The sequence below is a fragment of the Nuphar pumila genome, chromosome 12 (genome assembly GCF_984573655.1).
Source record: "Nuphar pumila chromosome 12, dmNupPumi1.hap1.1, whole genome shotgun sequence".
NCBI classification, from domain to species: domain Eukaryota; kingdom Viridiplantae; phylum Streptophyta; class Magnoliopsida; order Nymphaeales; family Nymphaeaceae; genus Nuphar; species Nuphar pumila.
The window spans coordinates 107,782,253-107,805,508 of NC_143260.1; the positions used below are offsets into that span (position 1 = coordinate 107,782,253).

The 23,256-nt window shown below is 38.1% G+C and overlaps 1 protein-coding gene across 1 annotated transcript in view; it reads left to right on the plus strand.

Annotated features, from left to right (window-relative positions):
• Positions 1–3,936: 3,936 nt before the first annotated feature.
• RUS5 (root UVB sensitive protein (Protein of unknown function, DUF647)) overlaps positions 3,937–23,256 on the plus strand; it is an 87,469-nt gene continuing 68,149 nt past the window's right edge. The window contains exons 1-3 of the mRNA XM_089982077.1: positions 3,937–4,433; positions 6,062–6,112; positions 22,115–22,266. Of these exons, the coding sequence (XP_089838203.1) occupies positions 4,189–4,433; positions 6,062–6,112; positions 22,115–22,266 (448 nt within the window). The 5' untranslated portion in view covers positions 3,937–4,188. The remainder of the gene's footprint in view (positions 4,434–6,061; positions 6,113–22,114; positions 22,267–23,256) is intronic.

A 23,256-nucleotide genomic window follows, 5' to 3' on the forward strand; every position in this document is an offset into this window, starting at 1 on the left:
ATTCTATTTTCAAATTCTATCTGGATTTCTCAAATCCAATTCCATCTTCTAAATCCCATCTGGATTTCTCAGATCCGATCCATCTTTAAAATCCCATATGGATTTCCAAGATCTATTTTTCAAATTCCATCTGGATTTCTCAAATCTGATTCCATCTTCTAATTCCATCCAGATTTCTCAGATCCAATTCCATTTTCAGATTGCATTTGGATTTCTCAAATCTAGTTCAATCTCTAAATCTCACCTTGATCTTTAATTCCAAATTCAAATCCCAAACTCTATTTTTGAAATTCACTTTTCAAATCTAGTTCCCAAGTCTAAATTCAATTCCTGTTTCAGATTCTGAATTCGAAACTCAATATCAAAGATCCCTTTTTAAAATCAATTTTTGAGAATCAAAATTCAAAGTTCATTTTGACTTTGGAGTTTCGTTTTTACTTCAAATTCTATCTCAGTTACAATTCTCCTTTTCTCTTCGTTTCTTTAATTCAAGATCTATTTTTTTCAAATCTCTGATTATTCAAAGACTTAGAACTTCAAGTCTGTTCTTCCAGATCTATTTCAAGTTCTAAGTTAGAGTCAAAATCTAACTTTTCCAAATCAATTTTCAAAACCACTTCTTCAAAATATTTCTAAACTTATTTCAAAATCACTTGGATAATCCCAAAAGTTCTAAAATTATTCTTCTCGAAAGCATACATCTTTGCATTTGCATTGCACAAGCACGATTCTTTGTGTATTTTAGACTTAGAATAAATTCTTAGATATTTTTTAGGCAAAGCAAAATGCATAAGTTCGATCCTTGGTTCGGTTACCCCTAGTAAAGGCGCGAGGAATGGTCAAACCTCGTACCGACGAGCGAATCCCGTCTCTCCATTTTCCCACAAATTTTAAAAAATGGAGGCGAGTAATTTCAAAATATTCTCAAAATTAAGGTCAAGTGAGACCTTTGCAAAAGAGTTTCCCTCTTCTTTCTTTTTTTTTCTCTTATCTCTTCTTTTCTATCTTTTATCCTCTTTAAAAAGAGAATAAAGGCTAGAAAGGAAAATAGAAGAAAAAGATAAAAAAGAATCGAAAGGAAAATTTTTGCAATGATCACAGCGACCTTAACATACGAGTCATACAACAACAACAACAATAACTACGCATTCATCCAAAAACAATTGGGGTCGGCGATATGAACCAAAAAAGAAAATCATTCTGAGTCCTCCACTTGAATCCTTCTCCTCCAATCATTTTTATCCAATGCCATTTCCTCGGTGAGGTTCAAAGCATTCATATCCTTTCCTATCATCTCCATCCAAGTCTTCTTAGGCCTACACGTGTCATTATAAAATGAAAATATTTAACTTTTTTTTTAAAATTAAATCTTAGAAATATAAAAAAATACTAATTGTATCGACGTCCCTTTTGAATTGCCTTTGGGCCGATACGATCTGATTGACCAATTCAGGTCGATTCTGACAGCATTGATCCGGCCTTATTCTAGACACGCTTGTTACCCAATCAGATGTCGGAGTTGGAGTTGGATTTGTATAAAAATACCAATACCGAAACTGGATCCTATTCAATGTTGTCAGTATCGGTATCATCCCTGAATCGTTTGACCAATGATTCAGCTATATCGGCTGATACTGATGCTCAAGTGAGCCGTTCTATATCGACCAAAAAACACATTATGTGACAATCAGAATGTGACACGTGATAATACCATTAAAATAATATTAAAAAAAAATAATGTTTAGTATTCTTTACATTTATTAAAAAATGGCAATCTCGAGTCATAAACGAAGTCATAAATCATGGTTATGGTCACTGATTAAAGTACAAACTACATATTTTTCATTCGGAAGTCTTCTTAACACTATTCTCGTTGGACATCCACATCTTGAATCTGACTTGCTCCTTATTGAATTTTCACTTGACTTCTTCCAACCTTCCTTAGAATAAACATGTTTTTCTCACCACGACACCCTGCGCATTTTTTGACCAAGAATACATTATAACACTGAAGCCAAATTTTAAGGCATAATCATTGTAAAATTTATATGTAGCTTTCTCATTATTAAACTGCATTCCTTCTACGGAAACAGAGTCAAGTGTACTATTATGTGCATTCATAGTGCCTACACCTTTATCAAGTGTAGTGTTACGATCGTCTACCTTATTATCGAATTCCATTTCTTCAGCTGGAATATTTAAGTCAAGAGTGAATCCAATGCCTTCACCCTTCTTATCATGTGTATCATTAGTGCACATGTTCAATTCTTCAGGTGTGTCACTAGTATAAATGTTCACTTCTCCATAGCTTTCCAATGAATGAGATAGATCATCTTCATTACAACCAGATGATTATATGCTCACCATTGTTATAAGCAAGATATCAATTTGTGTTAGCCAGCGCACACGTTTACTACGATTTATTCAAGATGCATATAACAACAGATACTGATAAAGTTAAGCAAGTCAAAGAAATGATTGAATGAATCACAATATAAAAGCAACAATGATTCGTTATTTGCTTATATTATGCATTGAGTTATTATTTACCATGCCAATAAAAGAAATGATTTGTCGTATATGTGTGTTGATGATAGCGATTCACATGACAACGATTTAATTATATCTACGACATTATGAAGCGATTTTAATAGAAATCGCTAAACGAGCAACAATTTGAATATGAAAATCGCCACCGCAAGTGCACAACATTGTATTTTCGCACACACATGTTTTAAAATTCTTTCTACAAATATATTACAAATCGATACTAGAAAATGCATACTATATTACAAATCGATATACATATCGCATAATATATTACAAATCAATATGGCAATTCAACATAATAGCTTATAAATCGACACTATAAAACATATAATATCTTACACATTCATATACATATCGCAAAATATATTACAAATCGATATGAAAATTCAACATAATATCTTACAAATCGATATTAACAAATAAAACAATATCTCACAAATCGGTAGTATGTTACTACAACTGTGATTTGCGATACATTGTATATACTGAGTGAATGAACGATACCAAATGGGATAGAAGCTCTTCCTCACATTTGTAAACAAGCATTCTTGTCAACAGGTCCCAACATCTTACAAATATCGTTAAGTTTTCAACAATTGAAAGGACAAGATCCACCTAAAATAACAAAACAACACTTTAATGACACTCATGATGACATATGTTCTTCAACAATAGCATGATGACATGGAAATGTACTCACGATGCCTTAATGACACTTGTTGAAATGTTTGCACGTCATTGCTTTATTTCATACTGCCTAACGACAACGAAAAAGAAGAGAAGACTGCAAAAATAGATGGCCGACAAATGCCCCTATGACGCCCACCAATGATCAAACCTGTCGATCGCGAACCCGACAATGTTTTGTATCACATGGCAGGAACGAGAATGCATCAATGTGTTGTAACACAAGCTAAAAAACAAGGCAGAAACCTAAACTCCATACAACGACAAAGGCTGCTCCGGTGGCAACAAACGATGACAAAGGGTGCGCCGTCAAAGGGAGATCCTGTTACAGCAGATGGTGCAAAAGTTTACTGCTTAGGGTAAAAATGAAACATTTAGACTTTGAAGAGTTAACATCATTCTCGACTTTTTGGATGAAAGGCATTTTTGTCCTTTTTTTTGAACAGTCATTTTCCTTTTTTTTGAATAGAGGACAATTTTTTTTTTTTGAACCATCGTTTCATGGCGAGAATAGCAAGAAAAGGTACTTAAGTCTTTGCAACTGCCGACACACGGGAATACGAGCCCCACGTGCTTATATAAGTGGTGCTCATTCGGACCCCAAACACACTCCAATCTTTCGGGGAGAACACACAACACCCTCTCGCATCCAAGGCGCTACCTGATCCTCTCTCTTTGTTATTGGGATACCTATCCAATCTTGGGCGGATGAGGATGAGGGCGCGGGCTAGGCCCAGGCCGACGCATGTGATCCCCCATTGGCACGGAAGAGGGCCGGGTCGGTCAGTGAGCCTGGGCGCGGCCGGACTCGAACGCGATATAAGGAAGAGGAGGAGGAGGGGGAAGAAGCAGAGGAGAGGAATAAGATAATGGGAAGAAGCTGCATGTGGTGAATATCGGTGGGTGGCTGCTGGCGCGCCTCTCATCTTTTGCACTAGTTAGCAATTGGCAATGTTTCTTAACGTTAGGCATTGGGCGGTTCCTTCAACCTTTTCTCGGGATTGTTGCTGCACCACCACTGGCTCTGCCGCTTCAACAAATCCAATATGTCCGGCAGTGTTCTGTGTGGACCGCAGAGCCAACGGCGGCAAGAAGAAGGAGAAGAAGAAGCACCTGTCGTCAATTTGCTCCCGTCGAGGACACTCAGAACATCGTACGGAGGACAATGAAGATATGGACGGAGGGCAAAGTCCGAGGTATCAATTTTCATGCTCACTCCCTTCCCATGATTATGGTTTCGTGCTTTCTTCTTCTTCTTCTTCTTGTTAGTGGCCTTTCTCGTCCGCATTGCTAAAAACCGCTCAGAGTTTGATCTTTTTATGCAATGGTATCCTCACGGTTTTCTCTTTTATGTTTTTTGGGGTGGAACCATTTATTTTGCTGGTTTGTGACGTGATTCTTGTTGAGCCATGCGTAGCCCTGCGCCTGTGCCTTGAGATTCTTCCCCTGAGAACATACATTTGCTCGTACTCTACTTTTATGAAACTTTCCCTTTCGTCGTAGCTCGTGAGGATTGGTCGTCCTCCTTATTAACCATTTAAAGATGCTCAGCAGGTGGAGAAATGGTGGAACGAAATGTTGCTTCTAAGACGAATTACACTGTGTGCAGCATTAAAATAAGTAGAAAAATCGTAAAAGCGGCACTTTCATCTGCTAATACCAGCAAAAGTTCGAGGCGGATGGATTTTCAGTGCAATGGGCGGTATTGTCAGTTCTCTATTACAAACAGAACAAACTTCGTTTTTTTTTCCTTAATCGTGTATCTAGCATAAAAATTTGTATGCCAAGTCCTCCCTATTTTTTTCGCTATCCCATCATTTCAATGGTGTTGGCCTGGTATGAGGAGTTACGGGAAAAAATATCACGCTTGTTGAAGATCATCAAGAAAGTAATTGCACCACCTCGTCAAGTGAAGCTATGTGGGGGACTTCGTTTGTTGCTTAAGAAAACTGAGCTTACCAATCTATTCGGCTATTGGGAACGCATGCTGAGGAAAAGAAAACAGGAGATAGAGAGTCAAGAAATTTTAGGAATACCTTGGGGTTTCAGTATATATATGTTATAATACAGCAGAACAACCCCTTTTTAGATAAAAATTTCAGGCCAAAGTGGTCAAAGTCCAAACATGAAACAGAAGGGAACCCGTGATATGTGGTGATCTCATCAATTTCTTGAATCATATAATTCATGCATACCTAGCTTGATTCACAGCTACATCATGTGGTTCAGTTATGGTGTACCGCTTGATTGTGCCCTTATGAAAATGTACACTACCATACCAGAAAATACGATACACCACTCCAGCTTATCACTGCCACCATAGTTACAGAATTTGTTGTTTCCTACAAAGACAGCAGATCCATTTTTGGTAAGAAATTGATGCTAGATTGTTAGTGGTGGTGAGGCATTTAGAAAGACAAATTTTCATATAATATGAAATGATTTTTGCCAACACTTTTTCCTTTTATAGTTAGACAATTGTTTAAAAAAAAGGAAGCCCATCTTTTTTTGTCTTTGTACACCTTCTCCTCCATTCTTGCTTTTGTTGCTATTGCTTCTTACAGTCAGAATTTGAGAAGCTTGTTCCAGAATGTTAACTTAGGAGTCCATGCAAAATGATCTGCTCTGTTTGTTATACTAAAGATTCTAACAAGATACAGAACTATGGACAACTCTTATGTATTTCTTTTGATTTCTTCTGGTATTGTACATGTATCCATTATATCTTTTTTATTGCTGGTGTTCTACACACTTTCCGTTTTTCTATGCTAAATTTGATTTGTTATTTCAAATTATGATGGTGCTTTATCCTGTTTCATTCCAGGTCAAAGGGCATTTTGGTAGTGGAAAGATGTAGCAATGGTATCATAAAAAGGTACAAAATTATGCTCTAGCAGCTCTACTTCCATTCTAGATGAAAATGGCTGTTACGAACCCCATGGAGGATGGCTCATGTGAAGGAGGAGCCTTGTAACGCCCCAAAATTTCAAACTTATAAACCTTTCTTAAAAGTTCAAAAGACTGAAAATTTCTTTTTATTTTCAAAAGAGTTTTGTTTGACAAATCAGCGAAAACGATTTTCTTTGAATAAGAAAGATGAAAGGCAAGTTGACAACCTGTAAAAATTAAAGTGTATACAAATACCTGACAAGGGTATTTTTGTCCTTTTATTTAGAATAGTCCACTAGGGACTAAAATGTAATTTTTATTTTTCTGTTCACTCTTTACTTTTTCTATTTTTTTTTGTCTGTACATGTCAGCCTTTTTTACTGTTGGGAGACAATCCAACTAAACGTTGGACTGCCTCCCAACGGTCATAAAAATGACTGTTGGAAGGCAGTCCAACGTCTGCTGGACTGCCTCCCATTCATTTCAAAAGCATTTTTGTGTGTTTATAAAACTCTCCTTTGGCTTTAAGCCTTGTGCTATTTTTGTGAGTGATTTTTCGGTATCACCTTCGTGAGATTGTTATTGGTCCATTAGTGACCATTTTATATTCGTGCACTTGTGTAGCCTTTCATTGGCGTTGTAATAGTGCACTCTTGTTTGATTACATGGTATCAAAGCGAGGTCTTTGAAAAGGCTTCCTTAGTAATCCTTTATGTTGTTGTGCCCTTCACGCTTGTGCTAGCCGCTCCTCTATTCAAATTTTTGCAATTCATTATGGGAGAAAGAGATGTCACCTCCGTCATCACATACAAGCTAAACGAGAACAACTATCTAATGTGTGCGACGACAATGGAGAATCACATCAAAGGCAAAAAGCTACGTGGCTTTGTTAGTGGTTCTACGAGTGAACCCCAACTCAAGTTGACTAGAAGGGAAGGAGATCAAGTCAAATTGTTGTCTGAAGAAGAAAAGGAAAAGGCTTTACAAGAATATCAAGATAAGTTGGAAGATTGGGAAGCAACACTCAAATTCTCTCATGGTTCATGAATACCATGGAATTTAAGATTGCCACCAACATTATCAAGTTCAAGAAAGCATGTAATGCATGGATCTTCTTAAAGAACTCCTTCATTCAAAAGGATATGGCTAGACTATATTACCTCCAAGACAAGGTACATAATGCTAAACAAGGAGACAAAAGTGTGAGAGATTTTTATGGGATTTTATCTCCCATTTGGGATGAATTAGCTATGGTAGAACCTAAATGGGAAGGTTCGGCTATTGAAATGAGAAAAGCTCAAATAGAAAGAGAAAATCTTTTTTTCTTTCCTTTATGGCCTTCAGCCGGAATTTGAACAAGTTAGGTCCTCTTTACTTCATAGGACCTCAATTCCTTCTATAAGTGATGCTCTTGCGCAAATTTGCCAAGAGGAAACAAGACTTTGCATGCACAAGTCAAATGATGAGGTTCTTGCCATGGCAAGACCTGAAAACTTTGTAAAAACATATAAACCCTCTCATTTTGAACGAAAAATCAATGGACAAGGACATCATGGGGGATATAAGGGAGGATACAAGGGCAAAATCATATGTCATCATTGTAAGGAACCGGGACACATAAGATCGGATTGCCCCAAATTCAACAAAGTAGTCGCTCTAAGTGAAGAAACTCAAGATATCAAGAAAGAAGGCAATTTCAATGATTTGACAATTGCCCAAATAGTGGAGGCCGTTTCAAATATCCTTAAGGCTACTACTTCCACATCGGGTGCCGCCATCTCTTCATCTTCTTCTTCAGGTAAGTCCAATTGAATTTTGAATTCGGGAGCATCTTTTCATATGACATATAATGAATCCCTTTTATCCGATTGCACCAATTCATACTTTTCATGTGTGTCAACCGCCGATGGCACTTCTTTAAAAGTCAAAAGCATCGGAAATCTTAAAGACACTTCAATTTTTTTTTGTTCCAAACGTAAGGGTCATTCCAAAATTAGATTTAAACGTTTTTTCAATTTCTTAAATTTCCGATGATGGGTGTAAAGTCTTCTTCTCATCTAAGACATGTTGGGTGCAGGAACTCCAGTCAGGGAAGCTGATTGGGTAAGACCATAGAAGAGGAGATCTCTATTATATGGACTTTTTATGTTTACTAAAAAACTTTGTTTGTAATCATGTCAAAGACATGGATTTAGATCTTTGGCATAAAAGATTAGGACATTCAAGTATATCCAAATTATCTCAGTTTCCATTTTTGGGAAAATTTTGTAAAGATAAAGATTTTGTATGTGAAGATTGCATACTTGGTAAAATGAAAATGATACCTTTTGGATCAAGAACTTCCTCATCTAGTGAAATCTTTGAATTGGTGCGCTTGGATGTGTAGGGTCCCGCTCCTGTTATGTCAAAAGGGGGGTATTCATATTATGTTACATTCATAGATGATTTCAGTAGACATACTTGGATTTTCTTCCTTAAACTCAAATCAAAAGCTTTTTTGTGTTTTAAAAATTTTCATAACCTTGTTATAAACCAATTTAAAACAAATATTAAAGTCTTTCGCTCTGACTCAGGGGAAGAGTTTCTCTCAAATGAATTTTAATCATATCTAAAAACTCATGGAATTTTACACCAACGATCTTGTCCAAGGACTCCTCAACAAAATGAAATTTCCGAAAGAAAGCATAGTCACATTATTGAGACTGCTAGAACTCTTCTTATCTCAAAGAATATTCCAAAACAATTTTGGGCCGAAGTTGCGCTTACCGCAGTATACCTAATAAATAAAATGCCTTCTCAAGTTTTGGAAAATAACTCTCCAATTGAAAAACTTTTAAAATCTCTCTTGATTTGAAAAGGCTAAGAGTATTTAGATGCAAGTGTTTTGTGCTTCTTGAAAAATATAACAAACTCTCTCCCAAAGCCATAAAATGTGTCTTTCTTGGATATGCCGAGAATAAAAAAGGCTATCGAGCTATGATCAAACAAATGATAAACTTTATGTGTCCAGAAATGTCACTTTTCTTGAAAAAGAAAACAAATTTGATTTTGAAAAACCCAAGGAAGAAACTGAGTATGCCTTTTCATTTGATTTACTACCTAAATCAAATAATTAAATTGTTAATGACGTTGAAAATGTCGAATCTATTAATAACTCTAGTGAAGATAGAGAACCATGCCAAAATCTCTTACAATATTCTAGACATAGTATTGGGGAGCATCCGTGTGCCTTAGAAAGATATAATCAATTAACAAATATCGAGGAAACTAGTGTTAGGAGATCTGAACGAATCCATAGGCCTCCAAATAGATTTGTATAATATGAATCTTTTACTCCAAATTATAGAGCTTATCTTCTAGTTGTCCATGCATATCATGAACCATCTAACTACAATGAAGCTAAAAACATAGATGAGTGGGTAGAAGCCATGCAGATAGAGTTAGATGCTCTACATAAAGCCCATACCTGGACTATTCAACCTCTTCTCATGGGTAAGAAGACTATAGGGTGTAGATGGGTCTTTAAAATCAAAACAAAAAGTGATGGGTCCCTAGAAAGGTATAAAGTACGATTAGTTGAAAAATGATACTTCCAAGAATATGAAATAGATTATGAGGAGACATTTGCTCCAGTAGCTCGTATGACCACAGTTAGGACTTTAGTTGCAGTAGCGTCCATTAGAAAATAACCCATTTATCAATTAGATGTTAAAAATGCATTCCTGAATGAAAATTTAACTGAAGAAGTGTACATGGATCCTTCTCTCGGTTTGACTATTGAAAAGGGCATGGTTCTTCGACTTCAAAAGGCTTTGTATGAGCTTAAGCAAGCTCCTAAAGCATGGTATGATCAGTTTAGTAATACCATATTGAAATTTGGTTTTAAATCCTGCTACACTGACACTGCTTTGTTTATAAGATCTACAGGTACCTCTCTTATTCTTCTTCTTTTGTATGTTGATGACATGATCATTACTGACAATGATCAAAAGGAAATTGAAGAAATTAAAGTTATGCTTAAAAAATCTTTTGATATGACTGATCTTGGTTTTTTGAGATATTTCCTAGGCATTGAAGTGGCTTACTCGCCAAGGGGATACATTTTATCTCAAATCAAGTTTGCAGCAGACATTGTTGCACGTTCGGGAATCACCGATACAAAGTGTGCGAATACACCTGAGATGATAAATGCAAAAATGAGCGCTGAAGATGGAGTACTATTAGATGATCTAACACCTTATAGACAACTTATCGGATCACTAATGTACCTTTCTATTTCTAGACTTGATATTGTGCATGCTGTACACAATGTCAGCTAGTTTCAACATGCGCCCACATCAGTTCACATGAGTGTCGTGTTAAGAATAGTTTGATACATCCAGAAAACTATTTATGAAGGGCTATTCCTATCATCTTCCTCATCTTTAAATCTTATTGCTTATACTGATTCTGACTGGGTAGGAGATCCCAATAACCGTTATTCAACAACTGGTTTTTGTGTTTTTTTAGGTGATTCTCTCATTTCTTGGCGATACAAGAAACAACAAAAGGTGTCTTTATCCTCCACTGAAGCTGAGTATAGGGCAATGGATATAACAACCACTGAAGTTGTGTGGATGCGAGCATTACTCTTAGATATGAGAGTTGATATTTCAGAGCCTTCAAAATTATGCTGCGACAATAAAAGTTCCATATACATTGCCAACAATCATACCTTTCATGAGCGAACAAAACACATATTGAGATGGATTGTCACTATGTTCATGAAGAATATTTGAAGGGGGACTATTACATTGTCGTATGTTCAATCTGAATTTCAGATTGCAGACTTCTTCACCAAAGCTCTTCCTTTGCCTAGATTTTTGTATCTTCTTAGCAAACTTTCAGTGATTTCACCGTAAGTTTGAGGGGAAGTGTAAAAATTAAAGTGTATACAAATACCTGACAAGGGTATTTTTGTCCTTTTATTTAGAACAGTCCACTAGGGACTAAAATGTAATTTTTATTTTCTGTTCACTTTTTACTTTTTCTATTTTTTGTTTTGTTTTTGTCTGTACATGTCAGCCTTTTTGACTGTTGGGAGACGGTCCAACTAGACGTTGGACCGCCTCCCAACGGTCATAAAAATGACTGTTGGAAGGCAGTCCAACGTCTGCTGGACTGCCTCCCATTCATTAGGTGAGGCTCTATAAATAGAGCCTTACCTCTACCTCTCTCTTGTATGCTATGCTTTTCAAAAGCATTTTTGTGTGTTTATAAAACTCTCCTTTGGCTTTAAGCCTTGTGCTATTTTGTGAGGTATCACCTTCGTCAAATTGTTATTGGTTCATTAGTGACCATTTTATATTTGTGCTCTTGTGTAGCCTTTCATTGGCGCTGTAATAGTGCACTCTTGTTTGATTACACAACCTTGGGCGCGTTAGCGTAAAAATCCACATTTTCACATAGAAGTAACTTGCAAACATTTTAATAAGCCATTGCATTCAAAATAAGATCTGATTGTACAAAATTTGGTTTTCTTGAGGAAAACCCTTGCCAAAAACCCAAAAGTACAGGATGCGAGTTGACAGTAAAACAGTGGGATCTCGAACCATCTTGCAATCGCAACATTGTCTGTCTCACAACCTATTCGTCACCTGTGCTCATAAAATCAGTTAGTTTTATGAAAAATTGGTAGGTGCACAAAAAAGGACAATATGGAACAAAATTAAGTGTATGCATTTAATTATATCATGTTCAACTGTTTATACAAGTGAGAAACTATATAAGCAGTTCATCAACATAAGTAAAACACAACAATTAGCATAAGCAACAATTAACACATAGTAAACAACAAACGAGAAGTGAACAGGATAATTTTTGTTTTTATACTTAGCTGGTCTGTGGGTACTTGCAAAACATGAATCGTAGAAACAACTGCGACTAGTTCGGGGGTCCATTATGCCATGTATTTTCAAATACCCCGAATAGCTGTTAAAGATGGCATGTTATGGTTCTGGATTTACATTCGGTCCAGATCCATAAGTTTCTATTTTGCACATGTGAATATACTTGTATTTTGTATTTACAATCAGGGACATTATCGTCCATAGTATTTTTGTAAAACACTGTATATTAACACTGCTTCTCTAGGTCACGATATTGACCTATTCTGTGCAGCAACCGCCAGTCTTTCTCTTCCCCTTTCTCTGTTGAAGGTTGATGTGGCTGGAAATACAAAGTCTGTCATGGTATCAGAGCAAGGTTGAATCGATCCACGCTCACTAAGGTTGGCTTCGTATGACTTCTCTCCCTTCTTCTGTTCATCCTTTTCATTTTCCTCTTTTCCCTTCTGGTTCACGTCAGATCTGAATTTCAGATCTGGGCTTTTTCATATTCTCTCGTATTCAGATCTGTATTTAAGACCTGCATCCAGTCTAAGACAAATCTGATCATATCAGATCTCATATTGTCTTCTTTTCTGATCTATACTTAAATCACATCAAACCTCTAATCGTTTTTCCTACCCTAATCCTTTTCTTGTTCACACAAAACCAGATCACGTCAAACTGATCTGTTCTCTCTTCTACCCTCTAATCGTTCTTCTATTCTCTGATCTTTCTTAATCGGCCAAATACCATATCTGTATTTTTTTCTTGTTCTTCTTGTTCTCTCTTCTATTGCCTTAATAGACCAAATACCTTTCTTCTAAAAATAGTTTCGTTAAGTATACCTTTCTTCTAACACTATTTTTGTTATTCTCCTAATCTCTTAATTTTTTTTCAGACTACTGTATTTCACAACAGAAGTCCTGCATCTCATTGCTGTTGTGTTGATAATTTTATTTTATTTTTTTTACAAAATACGTCATATCTTTGGAATCTTGTAATCCATTGTTCTGAAATACCGGGTGTCATAAAGACCTGTGCTGTGGTTCTGGTACATAACCAGAACTGATTTTCCAAAAAAAAAAGGCACGGGATCCACCCTCCAACCACATCGAAAAGTTTGCAATCCAAAATCGAAAAATATGGATTTGTCCTCTACTTATTCTGGTCTTTCCTCTAGCTTTCTGAGTCAACTTGTATTTGAAAAACTCAACCATTCAAATTTTTTGACTTGGAAAAGACAAATAATTCCCTTCATACGAAGCTAAGATCTTTTTGGGCATCTAGATGGATCAACTCCAACCCCGCTTCAATTTATCACGCAGGAAATACAGGATGATAAAGGGGTTGTTTCATCTCGGATTATTCAAAATCCTGACTTCACAGCTTGGATGAAAAGAGACCAAGAACTAGTGACATGCATCACTTCTACTTTGTCACAGGAAATACTGATTGCAATTCTAGATGATTGTTCAGCCGCTGAACTATGAAATATGTTGGCTCAAACTTATTCTCAAATGTCAAAAGCAAAAGTTTTATATCTCAAGCGAGAATTTTAGTCATTAAAGAAGGGAACCTTGTTTGTTATGGAATATCTGAACAAGGTAAAAAGCATCACAGATCAATTGGCTCTTGTTGGATGTGCGATCTCAGAGAGAGATAAGGTACAAGTTTTAAGTGGATTGGGAGCAGACTATTATGTTCTTGTCACATCCCTCACATGCTTGCCTGTTTTACCCAGTTTTGAAGATTTACAGGCTAAACTTTTACATTATGAGATTAGTTTGAAGAACCTTTCTGATGATGGTGGTGGGCAACTTGACTCACAAAATGTTTTGGCTACTGGGCTGGTTTATGGACAAGGTCGTGGTGGAGGAAATAAGTTATAACCATCGCGGAGGTAGAGCTCGAGGACGATATGGTGGACAAGGGGGACGTGGATTGCTTCCTACCCCAAACCTGCCTCTTAATTCTCATGCAGGAAATCCAAGAAATATTCCCACATGCTTCATCTATCAAAAAAGGGGGCACATTAAAGCAGATTGTTTGTTCAACCCTCAGAACAAAGGCAAGAATTCTATTATTCAGTAAAAAAGGCAGCCTGATGGAAGTAAATCTAGTGGAGATGATGTGCAACAACTTTTATTGGCAGCTCTTTCAAAGATGACAATAACACAAAATGACCAGGGAGTATGGTATATAGACTCTGGGGCAACCACCCATGATGCAGGTAAACTCTTGAACTTATCTCCTTATTTCGATAATGGCAGTATTGTCACTGGAGAAGGAACTCATCATTCTATTTCTCACACTGGGAATGCCATAATACCCTTCTTAAATTCATCCATTAAATTGTCCAATGTTCTACTTGCTCCTAATATAAAAAAGAACATTATTTCTGTTTCCAAACTTGTTGATGATACATATTTCGAATTTACTCCCTCTTCTGTGTATGTCAAGGACCTTCAAACGAAGGAGACGTTCGTTAAAGGGGAGTGACGAGGAAATATGTATATCTTCAAGGAAGATCTTTTTGTTCGTATTTCTGTTCCTGTCGTCTTGAAGCCTTCGTTGGAGTCCGATGAATCCTCTACTAAATGTCTTCTTAGTATGTCTAAATGTAATAAGTCAAATATTTGGCATAGTCGACTTGGTCACTATAGTTCCTCCTTTATTGAAAAGCTTATAAGAGATGATCTTGTCTCCTCATCTAGTTTGAGTCCTATTTTTGATAATAAGAAATATACAAGTTGTCAGTTGTGCAAGAGTTATGTTCTTCCTTTCAATTCAATTAATAAAAGAGCTTCAAAACCTTTTGAGATTATCTATTCTGATGTATGGGGTCCTGCACCTACCTGCTCTTTTTTGGGTAGTCGATACTATGTTGTTTTAATTGATAGTTATTCTCGTTATACCTGGATATACTTCATGAAACATAAATCTGAAGTTCTTCAATTGTTCAGAACGTTTCATGCCTTTGTCAAAACTCAATTTTCATCAAATATTATGAATTTTCAGTGTGATGGGGGAGGTGAGTACACTTGAAATGACTTTATTGCTTTTCTTCGAAACAATGGAATAAGTCGCAGAGTTTCCTGTTCGCACATACTGCAACAGAACGGTGTGGCTGAACGGAAACACCGCCACATTGTTGAGAGTGCGATGAGCATATTGCATGACAGTCATATTCCTATTGAGTTATGGACAAAAGCTTTTCACTATGCGGTTTATATTATAAATCGTTTGCCGATGGTCATTTTAGCAAATAAATCACCTTATTATACTCTTTTTGGAGAACACCCAGATTATGATAATTTACGAGTTTTTGGCTGTGTTTGCTATGTGCATATCGACAAATCATTAAGAAATAAGTTTCAGGATAAAGCCTCAAAGTGTAGAATTGTAGGATATGCGGATGATTATACGGGATATCGTTGCTACGAGCCTCTGTCCAAGCGTGTTAAGATCTCTAGAAATGTGGTTTTTGATGAGCAAAATTTTGAAGATGGGCATTCTTTAAAAAATACGTGTCATGATGTTGAAGTTTATTCTCCATGGTTGAATATTGAGTTGTTCGCTAACATCAACGGAGAGTGTTCATTTGCTTGCAGTGTTGCTCCCATGCCTATTCTTGCACCAGATGAAACCTCTTGCACAACTCAAATCGAGGTTGACAATTTGCCACCCAAGGAGGTTGAGAAGTTTTCAGGACCAGTCTATACGAGAAGAGCAACAAAAAATGTTTTCACCATTTCTGATGTGATTGTTGATGAACTTGAAAATCATTCCTCTATTAGGAGATCAGAAAGAATTTGACACCCAATTCAGAGATGGGTCAGTTATGATAATTTCATTCTGGATTTTCAGTTATTTTTGTCACAGGTTGAAAAGGAAGATGAACCTACTACCTTCTATCAGGCAGTCAAGTCACACAAGTGGATAGAGGCAATGAATGATGAAATGGAAGCGTTACATGAATGTCAAACATGAGAAGTTGTTCCCAGACCCAATGATAGAAACATTGTGGGATCTAAGTGGGTTTATAAGATCAAGTATAAACCTAATGGGAGCATTAAACGACATAAAGCAAGACTTGTTGCACGTGGTTTCACTCAAGAATATGGACAAGTTTATGATGAGACTTTTAGTCCTGTGGTCAAGATGAGGACAATTCGTATCATACTATCTCTAGCCGTCCATCACAAATGGACATTGAGCCAGATGGATGTAAAAAATGCTTTCCTTCATGGGGCTCTTAAAGAAGTTTATATGGAACAACCACCTGGATATGCAGAAGGAGATCCTAAGACGTATGTCTGCAAATTAAAGAGAGTCCTTTATGGTTTAAAACAAGCATCACGATCGAGGTTTGATAGCTTTTCTCTCAAAGTTCAAATCTTGGTTTTCGCAGATGCACTCTTGATCACTCACTCTTTATCTTCAGGGACGAGCATGCAATCACATTCTTATTGATTTATGTAGATGACATCATTATCACGGGCAACTCTTGCAGTCATATCTAGGAAGTCAAGGAATTCTTGAGTCAGAATTTTAAAATGAAGGATCTTGGAGAACTGAGGTACTTCCTTGGTATAGAAGTTGACAGGAAAGACAATGTGTTGACCCTAACACAACATAAATATACTCTTGACTTGTTAAGTAGAGTAGGGCTGAAAGATTGCAAGCCTTTAGCTACTCCGAGCATTTTACAACAAAAGTTGAGTTCTCATGATGGAGACTTATATGATGATCCCACCAGATACCGAAGTATAGTTGGAATGCTCCAGTACCTTACCTTCACTAGACCTGACATTGTCTATTCTGTAAATCAAGTGTCTCAATTTATGCATGAACCTCGAACTGGGCACATGGATGCAGTTAAACGAATATTGAGATACTTAAAGGGTACGGTAGGAGATGAACTTGTTTACAAGAGGAATCTTATGGATAATGGGGCTCATAAAATCTTTATCTATACATATGCGGATTGGGCAGGAGATCCAGATGAGAGAAGGTCAGTTTCAGGCTATTGTATATTTCTTGGCAGCAACATTGTGTCTTGGAGTAGTAGAAAAGAGAAGGTTGTTGCCAGATCTGGTACTAAGGCTGAATATCGCTCCATGGCAACAGCTACAACAGAAGCTACGTGGGTTAGACATTTGCTAACAGAACTGGGAGAACCTATCTCGACATCATTATTATTGTGTGACAATCAAAGTGCGATAAATATTTCTTTTAATCCCATTGATCACAATCGTACTAAACATATTGAGATAGATCAACATTTTGTCAGGCAAAAGGTTGAAGAGAAAGAAATTGAGCCATACTATGTTGGCACTGAAGATAAGTGGCTGATATGTTTACAAAAGGGCTGACCAAATATAATTTTTGGTTTTTAAAAGGCAAGTTGTCTATGATTCAAGATCATGCACAACTTGAGGGAGGCTGTTAAAGATGGCGTGTTATGTTAAAGATGGCGTGTTGTGGTTCTGGATTTACATTCGGTCCGGATCCATACTTTAGTTTCTATTTTGCACATGTGAATATACTTGTATTTTGTATTTACAATCAGGGACATTATCGTCCATAGTATTTTTGTAAAACACTGTATATTAACACAACTCTAGGTTACGATATTGACCTATTCTGTGCAGCAACCGCCTGTCTTTCTCTTCACCTTTCTCTGCTGAAGGTTGACATGGCTGGAAATACAAAATCTTTCAATAGCTAGTTGAATCCGCTCTTAAAGTGACGGTCAGTGACCGAAAGAGGATTCTCCAAAGGCATACGTAGACAACGGATGCATCCTACTTCTACAGAAGTCTGTGGGATCTACCACCTAAGATAGTCTCTAGTAGTCCCGTCCCCTAACTTCGATAACTGTGGATACCGACTCATTGCCCGAGGGAACAACCTGTCCATCAGAGTTTTTGTACCGTCCCATCCTCTCTCTTGACAGGAAACATGTCAAATGAATACTTCAGGTTTTATTTAACTGAAGACTCATTCTGCAATCTCTTGTCTGTTCAACCTAACTCGAGCATCTTGTCGGTGAAGACGAGTTATCACTATTTATGTGATTACAACATTGTGCCATTAGCACGATTCGAGGTCACATGACCGTCTTATCCGGTCATCGTAGTATTGACATGGCCCGCATGTCTATGAGTACGTTACGACGAAAGGGGTATAAGTTTCACAAAAAAGAAACCCCAATACAGAGTTTCGCAAAGATACAATGTAATGCAGAAACTCCTTTGACAAGTTTCATCATTCGAAATTGATATACAACACTTGTGCTATTTGCACGCTATGAGATTGCCAATAATCTCTCGTTCGTTTATCATAGTATCCGTATGTAGCCCATGACTTGATACTAGTTTCAATAAACAGGATATGGGTTTTCTCAAAAGAATCCCGCCCAAACATATGTTCGTACCAATAAACCGGGGTTATCCAAGTCGTATCGGATACACAAACAGAGGTAGTAAAAACCTCTCGCCCAAATACGTCATTTCGGGAGACTGGGTTGCAAATTTGCAACGGCAGAGACTTCCAAAATCCAACTCATCATGGCTACGCATTTGGAACACGAATTCGCTTTAGGAATCCCTTTTTTATAAAAACCAGAATGCATAAGTGCAGTTTGTGTTATTTTGTAACGAACGAGCGAAATAGATTACACTCAAATCTTAAACTTACACATGTGTAAGTTAGCATGAAGATGCGAGCCCGAGCACGAAGCAGTGCGACAACAAGGTGCCAACAATCCTTAAAGTGGGAAGATGCGCATTGGGTGCAAGAATGTGTAAGCGGTGCGTGAAGTATAAAACTGTACCTCGGCTAAATAAAATGTGCCAGCAATAGAGGCATAAGCAAGTAAATGCACAAAGCAATGCATGAGGTACGAAATCGTACTTTGGCTAAACAAATGCGTAAGCAGGTAAATACAGAAAAGCAAAAAAAAGCTTATGACTAAAGCGCGATGACGAAAGTAAATGACAAACAACGATGCTTGATACGTGAAACCACATATCAAGCCAAATAAATGCTTAAAGGAAATCAACCTGTGCAGTAAAGCGTGATGACGAAAAGTAAATGATAGAAAATGATGCTTGATACGTGAAACTGTGTATCAAGCCAAATAAATACGCAAAGGAAATCAGCCTGGGCACTATAGGATGATGGCAAAAAGTAAATGACAGAAAGCGATGCTTGATACGCAAAACCGCGTATCAAGCCAAATAAAAGCATGAGGAAAATCAGCCTGTGCACTAAAGCACAACGGCGAAAAGTAAATGACAGAAAATAATGCGAACAAGGATCGTAAAACTACGCCTTTGAGTTTAAAAGTGTACTACTGTATATATACATATATATTTAATTGTTTAATTTGCATTTTAACTGTTTTAACTTACTTCGGTTCGTCCAAAGTCCATTGTGCAACTTTCCCCTACCTTGGGGAGTCTCGGAGTTGCGTTTGCCTTCGTGTGTAACTAACGAAGGGCTCGGGCCGCGGGGCATGAGCATGATTTGTCATGCAAGCTGCGAAAGAGCAAAGCATGAATATATATAACACGCTCGAAAGATAAAACAAGAGAGGCAGGTGGGCTCGACAGTCGAACAGGGTCCAACCCTGCCGCCAATGGCCAAAGGTGAAGGGTGGGCTCGACTGATGAGCCGAACCCGACCTCGGGCCCAAACAAGAGTAGGGAGGGGCTCAACCCCTCCCTTTTCGTAAAAAGGGAAGCAGAGAGACAAGGAGAGGGCTCAACCCCTCCCTTGCGAAAAGGAGAAATAGGGAGGGGGCCGAGCCCCTTCCCCGTAACCCATATAAGGAGACAGGGAGGGGGCTCAACCCCTCTCTGGCGAAATAGGAAAACAGGGAGGGGGCTCGGCCCCTCCCTGGCGAAAAAGGAAAAAGGGAGGGGGTTGAGCCCCTCCCTTGCATTCTCGTTTAACAGGGAGACAGGGAGGGGGCTGAGCCCCTCCCTCGCATTTTGAGAAGTCTGGGAGAGGGCTCGGCCCCTCCACTGCAAAAGGAGAAAGGACCGGGGCAGGGGCTTTGCCCCTGCTGACCAACCTGTTGCAGACGGCAGGGGGGCGTCGCCCATGCCGTCTTACTGGAAAAGAGAAAAGGGGAACAAAGAAGAAAAAGAAGAAAAAGAAGAAAAAGAAGAAAAAGAAGAAGAAGAAAACAATGAGGAAAGAGAGGGTGTTTCCTGGAAAAAGGGGTCGCCGGACGGGGGGCTGAGGTTGCCGGCGTCAGCGTCGACAGACGAGCGAGAGAGGGGGTCGGGCGAGGGTGAGAGGGGAGCAGAGAGAGAGAATGAGGGAGAGAGCACGGGGAGAGAGGGTCGTGAGGTCAGAGGGGAGATGAGAGAGGCTGAGAGGGAGAGCTGTGGAAGAGGGGGCTTTTCCAATGAAAAGCCCTACCTCCCCTTCACGCTTTAAATAAGCACGGGGGGAGGGGTTTAACGAGTTTGGATCCGGATCCAACCCGGACCAGCTCTTTTTTTAATGGGTTTTACAAGCCTACTGTGCTAGCTTGCTCACCTAGGCTCAATGGGGGTTGATTAGGCCTTGTGTTGAGATTGGGTCAAATACTTGCAATGGGATTGGGTCATATCTACATGGGAGACATTAGCCTAAGTAGGGAAGGATATAATTGTCATTATATGTGAGTCATGGAATGCCCCCTAATTTGTATAATCTATTGTTGAATCCAGAGTCACTAGTCAAGGAAGCGGGAGCGGGAAGCGATACGGGAAGCAAGGCACTTTCAAAAATTTAGGAAGCGGGGAAGCGTGGGACCACTTAGAAGAAAATTCCGAACCGTCTCGGAAGCGAACCGGAAGCGACCTAGGAAGCGAACCGGAAGCGAGGGGGAAGCGAAAAAATGGAAAAAATGGGAAAGCGAGGGGAAGCGCGCTTCCCATAAAAGGAAAGTGCGCTTCCCAAAAAAGGGGGACGCTTCCCCTCACGCTTCGGAAGCGCGACGTTTCGCGCTTCTGAAGCGCGCTTCCCCTTTTACCTAGGCGCTTCCGGTAACCCTGGTTGAATTTAAGAAGACTCTTGAGTCTCTTTGGCCTCTCTCCAGTCCTTGGGGATAGTATTGGCTCTAGTTAGGCAACTAGCTAGAGATTGGCTCATACACTAGTTAGTCATCCTAGTGTGTGAGATTTCCATCCTTCACCATCACTTTCCCACTTCTTCCTCTTCATTTTCCCTACCTAAGGATGGTCTGGTATCAATGACATTTTTTATGTAGCAATAGAGAAAACGATGTTTTTAAGGTTTAGATGATCCCTATGTGTTAATTCATTTCCATAACCAGTTGAAACATTTTGCTTCATTTCTATAATTTATTGAATAGTTGGTAATATATTTGTTATGTGGGTTTTATTGCTCTTAATTGTATCATGGATGGGTTGGATGTGACAGCTCGATTAATGGAGACACCATCTTAATTAAAGTGTCTTGGCTTCAAATCACATTAGGAGGGATCCTCGAGTGTGTGTGTGTGTGTGTGTGTGTGTGGGGGGGGGGGGGTTGGCCGGTGCATGTGTGTGTGTGTGTGTGAGTGCATGCATGCGTGTAAGGATATCAATGTATCTTATTTTATCAGATATCTGACCAATTAGTCGGATTCTATTTTGAGTTTCGCTTCCAAATCCGATGGATATCTGAATCTGGTTACACATAAAAAATTGGATTATGAGCTTTTCTCTATCTAAATCTGACTTTGGTTAGCCAATATCCGGATAGTTGGATCTAGTATTGGCCACATCCGACCTAAATCTTACATCCCTAAATGTGTGTGTGTGTGTGTGAGAGAGAGAGAGAGAGAGAGAGAGGGAGAGAGAGAGAGAGAGAGAGAGAGAGAGAGAGAGAGAGAGAGAGAGAGAGAGAGAGAGAGATGCGCCACATGTATGTGTGCATGTGTGATGCATGGATGTATTCAAAATGGAGATGACCCAGTGTGCCACTTTATTATTTATTGCTATGTTCAGCCTTTTTTTCTTAAGAAAGCGTTAAAATATGTAAGTGATTAATGTGTACATGATTGGTTTTCATTTTTCTGTTCTTTCTCCATCTCTTTTAAATGTGAAGATTGGCAGATATGTGCTGGATGATTGCTCGCTGTCACTTGCTGTGGTGGAGGAACGTTCACCAATAGTAGTTGCTAGGTCAGTGAAAGCATACTCTGAAGTTAAAGTATCTTGGTTACCAAGAACTCTGAAGGATTTTATCCTTCCTGCTGGTTTTCCAGGTGGCCAGAATCCAACCTTTTCTTTTACTTCACTTTTCCTACCTTCATTTCTCTCATGGCATTTCATGTTCTTCTTCATGTCTTTTATGGTTATAAAATTACTAACTCAATGCAACATTATCTTTATTAATATTGTACTAAAAAAAGATTGAGCCGCTTAGTTTTGTTATTAACAATTTAAAACCTTTGAGAAAAGCTTTATATTTTATTTGAAATTGATCAAGATGTGCAATACTTCAACCATTTGAGCATCAATGGCTAATGAAATCTATTTGTCAAAAGATCTTTTTTGAGAAGCCTATTCTATGTTTGGATAACTTCTTCCTAGTGCTTAGGTAAAAATATATGCGCAGGGGGTCAATTGATACCAAGATTGGTCCAACTTGAGTGGGAAAATTATCCTTATATGTTTAAACCATAGTTGCCAGTCGAAGACGCGGTACTGAGAAGCGAGAGACTTCTAAAATTTTAGAAAGCTGGAAGCGTGAAATGACTTAAAAGCGAACCATGAATTGTCTTGGAACCAAGAAGAAAAGCGATCCAGAAGCGACCTAGGAATCAAACCGGAAGCAAACCATGATTTGAAGGAGAACCAAAGAGGGAAGCGACCTAGGATTCAAGTGGGAAGCGAATAGGAATCGAAAGGGAAGCAAAAATGTAATTATATTTTTTATAATTTACCAAAATAAGATTTATGTTATCATTAACAAAATAAAACATGAGTAGATAACAATAAGGCTGATCTATTAATTTCAAAACTGAATCATATATGCAAGTGCAACCATTTAACAAATGCATCTTGTTGCAAGCATTTAATAAATAATACATAAAAAATCCTGTTGCAAGCATTTAATAAATAATGCATAAAAAAAAATCATAATTCATATTCTTGTTGCAACTATTTAACAAATGCATCATGTTGCAAGCATTTAATAAATAATACATCAAGAAAAAGTCATAATTCATATTTCTGTTGCAACCATTTAACAA